This window comes from Lepus europaeus, chromosome 1 (assembly GCF_033115175.1).
Source record: "Lepus europaeus isolate LE1 chromosome 1, mLepTim1.pri, whole genome shotgun sequence".
Taxonomy (NCBI): domain Eukaryota; kingdom Metazoa; phylum Chordata; class Mammalia; order Lagomorpha; family Leporidae; genus Lepus; species Lepus europaeus.
Genome location: NC_084827.1, coordinates 118,799,506 through 118,809,213, shown reverse-complemented (window position 1 = coordinate 118,809,213; position 9,708 = coordinate 118,799,506). Strand labels below are relative to the sequence as shown.

At 39.8% G+C, this 9,708-nt stretch overlaps 1 protein-coding gene across 3 annotated transcripts in view; it reads left to right on the top strand.

Annotated features, from left to right (window-relative positions):
* The first annotated feature begins 415 nt into the window (after positions 1-415).
* LNPK (lunapark, ER junction formation factor) overlaps positions 416-9,708 on the top strand; it is a 100,086-nt gene continuing 90,793 nt past the window's right edge. For all 3 annotated transcript variants that reach the window (XM_062188179.1, XM_062188186.1, XM_062188196.1), the window contains exons 1-3: positions 416-507; positions 6,966-7,054; positions 9,582-9,623. In XM_062188179.1, coding sequence (XP_062044163.1) covers positions 7,028-7,054; positions 9,582-9,623 — 69 coding nt within the window. In that variant the 5' untranslated portion in view covers positions 416-507; positions 6,966-7,027. The remainder of the gene's footprint in view (positions 508-6,965; positions 7,055-9,581; positions 9,624-9,708) is intronic.

The following is a 9,708-nucleotide window of genomic DNA, read 5'->3' as shown; positions in this document are numbered from 1 at the left end:
GCACACCCACCTCCACTCTCCCCAACCTTTGTCGGGCCCACCACGCTCCTCTCCTGCTGCGGTCTGCGACCACCAGGGCCAGTTTCGGGGTTTTCTTTCTCCCGCGAGACTTGGCAGAATAGGCTTTAAAGGAAGAGGAGGCAGGGGAAGAAGTCAGAGATAACTGTAGCGCTAAGGGTCCTCATTAACTGAAGCACGCCCCTGCGCGACAACCAGCGGCGCAGATCTGCGGCGGAGGCCACACAGACAAGCGACCCCGGACCAACCGCCCTGCTGGCCCTGCCCAACTGCCCGCCCTGGCTCGTCACGTGACGGGGAGCGGCGCGCGTCGGCAGCGGCGCCGATTGGCTGGCGGCGGGAGCGCGGGGTTTGATGGGAAGGTATTGGCTCGGCCCGGGGCTCTGTCAGTGGCGGCCGCTGCGTGCTGAGGAGGCAGGCTGTGTACGCGGTGGCGGCCGAGGCTGGCAGGGGTGGACGCCGGGGCTGGGCTGCGCCCGCTTCTCGCAGGTAAAGCGCTCGACATGAGGGCATTTGTGAGGCCTTGGGAGGGGGAGGCGCGCTGAGGCTTGCCCGAGGAAATACGCTCCCGGCTTCCCGGCTCGCCTCCCCCGGCGCTCCTGCCGCATGCCCCGTGGCCTAGGGGCTCTGAGGCGGTGTCTACTCAGACTGGCGCGGGGGTGTGCGCCGACAGGGTCTCGCCGCCTACTTCCCTCGATTTCCCAGCCCAGCGGCAGGGGTGGCTCTGGGGTGCTGGAGACCCCGGTCCTGCGGTCTCCGCCCCCACCCCAGGGGCTGTTCTCGGAGATTCAGAGCGGTGACTGGCTTGAGCCTCAGCTCTTTGGCCCGTCTGTAGGTGCGGGCAAAGATTCAAAACGCCCCAAACGAGCAGATCCCGAGGTAGACTCTGCGCCTTGACTGTTGTGCCCATCTTGAATGTCTCGGACTTGTGCGGAGGAGGCACGAGTTGGAAAGATCCGCGGGGACTGAAAACTGTCAGAGTCACGCCGCCCAGCCCCGGCATGTGGGCGTGGATTGCGGGCCACTTCGCAGAAGCGGCCCTAGCACCATTGTCCTTACGGAGGGGCGCTGGGCGGCTTGAGGGGTGGGGCGGGAGGGCGAAGATGCGTAGGTGTCCCAGGCGTGGCCGAGGAAGGCAAGCAAACCTAACCAGCATCAGTCAGTTTCTGGCCTTGAACGTCGTGTGTGCGCAGATCGAGAGCGCGCTGGGATTGGTGAACTCAGTTTTTGCTGATGGTGCGCGCACGGTTCTGAGCAGGACTTGTGACTCACTGAGTTTCGCATGTTCCGCTTTTCCCACGTAGCTTCTGGCTTGTGGTGCTGGTGTCTACTCTTTCCTCCTTTCTCAGTGTCAGGACTGACCCCGCTCAGCTACGTTCCGGTGGTTGTGAGTAGGCCTGGTATCAGGCATACTCCTGTGTTCTACCTGCAGGGAATGCTAATCCCTTGACCCCAGTTCTCTTAGGAGGACCCAATTGATTTTTGAACACTTTGTCTTAACCAGGAGTGGTGCGTTTGTAGTTAGATTTTTAAAAGTTCTTTGACATTTATTTAAATCAGATCTGTAATGCTGTTAATACATCTATATAATGTCTATGTATTACTAACTTGAAAGAGAACATAAAAAGAGGAAGCAGTTATGGCTACCATAAAGGTGTGATTCTGTGTAAAAATCTTTCTAGTCAAAATTATTTTGATAGCATTTATTTTAGGATGAAAACAGACTCAACCATGAAAGCAACCATTTAATAATCATCGTGTAGTGAAAGTGCTTTTAGAGGTGTACTTCTTTTCATTGATTTTTAATTTTGGACAGTTTGTTTTGGAATATTTCAGAATTCCCATTTCAATTAGAATATTTGAGAGAGTTCAAGAGCAAATCACCTTTAAATTTAAATTGTATAATCCTCATACAGTGTGTTTTGGAGGTAATTTGATGGTGATGAAAAAGTTTATACTTAAGTTTGGAACAGGATTAATTAAGGCTAAAACTAAATTTCCATTGCTGTTTTCTGAAAGACCTACTGGGTTATTTTAATGGAAGAGTCTGCAGGATATTTTACTTTTTTTATTAGAGAAAATAATAGCAATGTAATTTAATAAAAATATGATCTGTAATTTTATTTACAATTTAAAAAATATGAAGTAGGTGCTTTGTAAGAAGCTGGAAAGGTGCTTTAAGTAAGTACTACACGTGTTTTCTTATAATAGTATAATAATTGCTATGATTTATTAAGCACTTACTGTGTGTTGGATACTGTGCCAAATGATACATAATTTCATTTAATACACCAATTATACAATGTGTAGATATTGTCACCATTTTATAAATGAGGTAACTGAGTAATAGAGAGTTTAAGTAATTTGCCCAAGATCACATAATCACCAATATGAGATTGACCTATATTTTAAATACAGGTCTGTGTTATTCCATTATATTAACGTTGCATGAAGTGAACTGAAGATTTAAGAAAAACATTTCTCAAGATTTTAAATTCTGACACTCAAACCTGAGTGAATAGTAGTTGGTAGAAAGCATTTTAAAAAATATGTTATTGTTCATTAAAAAACACATTTAAATGCACCCAGCTCTTAAGATTTCATGCCAGATCATTTTGTGATATCAAAGTGGAAAGACACTCTGTACATGCCATAGTAGAGTTCCTGGGAACAACCCATTTGAGGTTGAGCCATCTGTCCACTTGAGCACAAGCAAATTGATTTATGCTTCAGAGGGAAATGCTAGGGTTATTTGACTCCCCTGTGTTTTCCATGTACACGTATCTGAAAGGAAGCAGATCTGTTGAGAAAACAACAATGATCATAGATATAAAAACAAGTTGTGTTGAACAGTTATGTGTCAGGCACTGTTGAAACAGTTCAGAATACATTATGTCATATAAACTTTTCAGAAGGTAAAGAGGGTCCTTGACTATTTATCCCTTTTTTGCAGATGGGGAAATTGGGTAACAGAGAGGTTTGGTAACTTATTTGTCCAAGGTTTCATAGTAAAGTGATTGGCCACAGGAGTTTGAGTTAAGGTTTTTGGGTTGACAAGAGAGAACCATTAGTTGAAAATAGAAGACATGTGAAATTAAAGCTAAAGAAATATTTAATTATTTAATTTTGTTATGTTTTCATGCCTGTTGGAAAGTACCACTCATTACATGTGCATTATAATCAATCAACTTATTTAGCAAATACCCAAATTTGATCGAAAAATTGTTGGAACAATAAAGGTTGACTATTTCTTTGGTTATGAATAGGAAAGCATGGATATGGCATTTTAGGACTATCACCCTAATGTTGTTTTAGAGCACAGATTTAAAAGCACAATCCCTTGCTGCAAAGAATCTGTGAAGCTCAGCCCCAATTGTTTCATTAGCATCAAAACAATTCTCCAAGCAAGTAATTGATGTCAAAATTAGTATTAATTGTGATATTATGCATGTATTTCATGTTGTGCTTATTTTAAGAGTGACATGCAGTAAACAAGGGCAACACTTGTAGACTTCTAGTACTTACTCTGCCTCTGTCTGGAACTACATGATTTTGGCAATCATTTAGCTTCTCTTTAATGGAGATTTAAACATTCACATTTAATCAGATAAAGGAATTGGGTTACATGATACATTGTACTTAACACTGTCTCTTGTGTTTATAACTCCCTTTCCACTTCAGTAGTTCTGTTTACCAACTCTTTGAGAATGTCATAGGTATTTTCTTATATATAACTGTTCCAATCTAATCTATATGAATCAGACTTCATTTCTGATTTTGTGTTACTCAAAATAAATGATTGGTTTTTAGGAAAAAAAAGATCTTCCTCTGCCACCTAATGTTTTTAGGACCTTAGCAAATTACTCCACTTCTCTAGCTTCATGTTACTCATTTGTAATATGGGGGGGGGGGGAGTAATATCTAAATGATAGAATTCATGTAAAACATTTGTTTTAGTGCAAGCTAGAGATTAAATGAATGATACTGGTTTTGTTATTAATTTCATATATTGAAAATTCAGTCAAGTGTGTGATGGCTACAAACTTAATTTGGAGGCATATAATTCTTTTATAAATAAAAATGTGGTCAATTGAGTACCAACACTGTAGTAGATACCATACACCAATTCCAAAATAGTGTGATGATGTATACTTTGAATATACCAAGTTGAGTGGTTCCTCTGAATATCAGCCCCCTCACCTTTGTTTTCTTTCTTTCTTTTTTTTTTTTTAAAGATTTATTTTTATTTATTTGAAAGAGTCCCAGAGAGAGGTAGAGACAGAGAGAGAGAGGTCCTTCATCTGCTGGTTCACTCCCCATATGGCCGCAACGGCCAGAGCTGGGCTGATCTGAAGTCAGGAGCCAGGAACTTCTTCCGTGTCTCCCACGTGGGCGCAGGGTCCCAAGGATTTGGGCCATCTTCTGCTTTCCCAGGCCAGAAGATGAGCAGCTGGGACTTGAAGCGGTGCCCATATGGGATGCTGGCACTTCAGGTCAGGGCTTTAACCCACTGTGACACAGCACGGGCCCCAGGCCCCTAAACTTTCTTGGTGATAATTTTTAGCACCTTAAGAAGGTTGAGAGGGGCTGGTGCTGTGGTGCAGTGGGTTAACGTCCTGGCCTGATGCGCTGGCATCCCACATGGCGCTGATTCAAGACCCGCCTGCTCCACTTCCTGTCCAGCTCTCTGCTATGGCCCGGGAAAGCAGTAGATGATGGCCCAAGCCCTTGGGCCCCAATGTCTGTGTGGGAGACCCAGAAGAAGCTCCTGGCTCCTGGCTTCGGATCGGCACAGCTCCGGCCATTGTGGCAATTTGGGGAGTGAACCATCGGATGGAAGACACTCTCTCTCTCTCTCTCAGTGTAACTCTGAATTTCAAATAAATAAATAAATCTTTTTTAAAAAAAGTTGAGATTTATTTGATGTCTTGACTCAAATTTACACTTTAGTTCATGAAAGTTCTTGGATTTCCTAGAACCACATTTTAGAAATTTGAGTACTGAGGTAATATTAAAGAGTTAATAATATTTGGATTATAACTTACATTGGCTTGTGACATTCATTATATTTATCAACTTTATAGATACTTTGTCCTTAAAAATGACTTTGTAAGTAAGAGTATCATAGTTAGACACTTTGTTACTTTTGTAAGAAACTCCAATATAGATATGCCTTATGCTAATTCCTCTATATAAATAGTGTTGCAGGTGAATGTTCTTATTGAGTACTGGTATTTTGTAATTATATTTGTAGTTAAAAAAATGTGAGCAGATACTTTTTTTTGATGGGGGACAATGAAGTAGTTCCATACATTGGCAAGTACAAGCTGTAATCTGGTTAAGAATGTCACTTTAAAAGTATACTTTCAATATTTCAACTTAAAAATAAAAAATATTATTGAAGATAAATTGATTTAGAGTATAATATTGTCTACTACAAAACATTGTAGAGTCATAGAAAAACACCTAAAGATATATAGTTTGCTGACATGAAGATCAACTGGCTGGGGGGACTTAGACAAAATTTCAGAGAGAAATGCTTATCTGGGTATTGGACTGCAGTATTTAGTAATAGGAAGCAGAAGTCTGAAGATAGAAGGGCTTTTTAAATTCATGTTTCTCCTGGTTTATTGGGTTAATCATTCTTTTCATTTATTTTTGTTTTTTTTTAAATCTGTAAGATGTTAATATTGAAGGCTAAACTGTGAGCAGGGGTTGATATTAACAGTAATTTACAGAAAAGAAAGTCAAGGCTCCAAATTATTAAATGACTTACTTAAGATCACAGGTAACCTTGTAACCCTTATTTTCTTATTCAAAATTCAGTTGGCTTTGATATTATTCTAAACATTGTAAAACATCCATAATTCCAAATAACTAGCTCACCTGGGGAGACAGATGAATGGCAGAAATAGTTATTTAAAGTAGATTAAATGAGGCCCTGGCACCGTGGTGCACTGATCCTCCGCCTGCCGCGCCGGCATCCCATATTGGCGCCGGTTCTAGTCCTGGTTGCTCCTCTTCCAGTCCAGCTCTCTGCTACGGCCTGGGAAAGCAGTGGAGGATGGCATAAGTGCTTGGGCCTCTACACCCACATGGGAGACCAGGAGGAGGCTCCTGGCTCCTGCTCCTCGGATCGGCGCAGCTCCGGCCATTGCAGCCATTTGGGGAGTGAACCAACGGAAGGAAAACCTTTCTCTCTCTCTGTCTCTCACTGTCTGTAACTCTACCTGTCAGATAAATAAAATCTTTAAAAAAAAAAAAGTAGATTGAATGAAAGTAGTATAATAAAGCTTCCATTACAAGGACAACATAGGGAAGCTACTTAAAAAAATAGAAAATTGCAAAGTGGTATGAATATATACTTCAAAAATTCTTTTCCATTTAAAAAGTCTTTCCAGCTTTATTTCCACTTTTAAATATGTTCTCACTATGAAGAAACAATTTATTAAAGATATATTTATTTTTATTGGAAAGGCAGAGTTACAGAGAGATAGGTCTTTCATTCATTGGTTCACTCCCCAAGTGGCAGCAATGACCATGGCTGGGCCAGGCCAAAGCCAGGAGCCAGAAGCTTCTTCCAGGTCTCCCACATGGGTACAGAAGCCCTGGAACTTGGGACATTTTCTGCTGTTTCTCCCAAGCTATTGCAGGGAGCTAGGTTGGAATTGGAGCAGCTGGGACATGAACTGGTGCCCATGTAGGATGCCAGTGATGCTGGCATCATGTTCTGTGGCTTAATCTGCTATGCTTCAGTGCTGGCCCCAAAGAAATGATCTTCCAAAGGTGGCATACATCCCAATGATTGAATTTAAATCCCACATAATTAGCATATAAAGAAATTAATTATTTTGTAGTATTTTTAGGTAATATTGCACTATCTAAATTTTAGAGTGGATATGTTGTATGTTTAACTTAACATTTAAAAATACTTGCTCTATTTCTAGCTGTGACTTCTTTTGGACAGTTGGTGATATTTGCCATTGTGCCCAATTTCTATGAGTAAAAGATGGGTGGATTATTTTCTCGATGGAGGGTAAGTTATTTTTCTTTACCATCTAGCTAGTTCTTAAGTTTAATGTGAAAGTGTTACATAATGGTGCTTGTAAAAGTTTCCTTTGTGGTATAGCCTTCAGTAGTAGTTTGATACTATCTTTCACTTTGCTTAATTTCTTTTTTCTTCTCTATAAATTGCTTTTTTACTTGGATTTTATTTTAAAAATTCTATTTGCTCTATAGATATCTGTTTATTTGACTAAGTTGTTTCACTTTGACTTAGGACATTTTATTTCTGCTTTCATGTGTTTTTGTGCAAATGTTTTCTTCTCATATTGCTTACATTTCTCACTTACTTGAAAGGTGGAAGAAGTTAAATATTCTACAACATACTTGAAGTTTTTGTTTTAAAGATTTACTTATTTGTTTGCAAGACAGAGTTATAGATTGAGTGAGAGACACACAGAGAGAAAGAGAGCAAGATCTTCCATCTGCTGGTTTACCCCCTAAATGGCCAACAGCAGGGGCTGGGCCAGGCTGGAAGCCAGGAACCTGGAACTCCATTCAGATCTGCCACATGGGTGGCAGGGGTCCAAGTACTTGGACCATCTTCCACTGCTTTTCCAGGCACATTAAGTAGGGAGCTGGATTAGAAGTGGAACAGCCAGGACTCAGATTGGCACTCACATGGGATGTTGGTGTTGTAGGCCATTGCTTAACACTCAGTGCCACAACACTGGCCTCTACACTTATATTTTTTAAAGATTATTTTTTTTTACTTAAAACTTGTCACAAATATTTATTAAAATCACACTAAATACACTTTTAGGAATTAGGTTAAACAAAATTCAAAATGCAGTTTGATTTTATTGGCCAAGTCTTTAGAGGAAATATCTCAAATTTAGAGCTAGAAAATATAAATGTAAGAGGCGATAATATAACCTAGGACAAATTGTTTATTTTTTGCTTCTATATTATTACAATAGAGTCTAGCAATACTTGGTACAAAATTTAGTGTTTTTTTAAAATATTTATTTATTTATTTGAAAGGCAGAGTTACAGAGAGGCAGAAACAGAGAGAGAGGGAAAGAGAGAGAGAGAGAGAGAGAGCTGTCTTCCATCCACTGGTTCACTCCCCAGATGGCCGCAACTGCTGGAGCTGCGCTGATCTGAAGCCAGGAGCCAGGAGCTTCTTCTGGTCTCCCATGAGGGTCCAGAGCCCAAGGACCTGGGCCATCTTCTACTGCTTTCCTAGGCCATAGCATAGGGCTGGATCGGAAGTGGAGCAGCCAGGACTTGAACCAGTGCCCATATGGGATGCCAGCACTGCAAGTGGTGGCTTTACCCGCTGTGCCACAGCACTGGCCCCTTAGTTTTTGAACTGTTGGTAGAACAGCATTATTTTGGATTGGCATTATATTGACTCTGCCTTTTTTCTTTCCTTTATTTTTTAAATTGATAGATAAAATTGTATATATTGAAGTATGTGTTTGTTTTAAGGAATGGCTAAATCCAGCCAATTAAAAGATGTATTATCTCAAATAGCTATCAGTTTTATGGTAAGAACACTTGACATACAAGAATGCATCATCATTAGTTGCAGTCACCATGGGGTATAATAGATATTTTGAACTTATTCTTCCTATCTAACTGTAATTTCATATTCTTCAACAACCCTCTCCCTCAATTTCCCCAGCCTCTGGTAACCACTGTTCTACTCTTTAATTCCATGAGATGAGTTCTTTTGGATTTCACATATGAATGAGGTGACTCCCCTTGTAAAAATCTTGTGATAGTTCTGTCTAAGTATCAGATTTATCTGTTCTTCTGTTCTCTTTTTTACTAGGTTAAACTGTATGAAATTGCCAATATTTAAGTACTTATAAAAATGGCAATCACATACAGTTCAACCTAATGTTAACAGCTCTTCTGGGAAGTACAAAGAGCTGATATTCATTACCCTCTTGGATTGTTGAGTATGTAATTGGTAAATATTTTCTTAAGTATTATAAGAGCCATTTTGGCTGGTTTTTGTTTTAGATGGTATTAAAAAAACTTTGGCAAACAAACTCTGCTATAATGAAGTATTCTGAGATGCCCTTTAAAAACCTGATCTTCAAAACAGTACTTAGGAATTCAGAATGAAAGTAAGCTATTGATTTTGACCCCTAGAGTCATAAGTGAACTTTTAGCATCAGACCATCTTTAGACCATTTTCTGGAATAATAATATCTAAGAACATTTTTCTTGGAGCAAAATTGTTTCTCTCTCTGAAAGTATGCTCTATTGAGGTTTAGAATGGGAAGAGTTAAGCTATCAGGGTTGAAAGTCTTTCTGGGACTAAAGAAATTAAATAGAGAAATGCTTGTTTCTTTAATCTTATGAGGTTGTATTTGTAATTATAATTTTTATTTAAATCATTATAAATAAGCAGGAATACATGTTATATAATGTTTGCAAAAACAATATTTGATTAAAATGTTCTTTTATGACTATGTAAATAAAAATTTTTCTTTTTCTTTGTAGTAATAAGTTTTAATGCTATCTCATTTCTGTTTCCATAACAGACAAAACCTTCAACTGTAGAAGTGCTAGAAAGTATAGATAAGGTATGTTCTTTGTTGGTGAAGTATTCATTTTAATTCATTTTAACTATTAAATATTATTTTAGTATGTATAATTGTGGAGACTAAA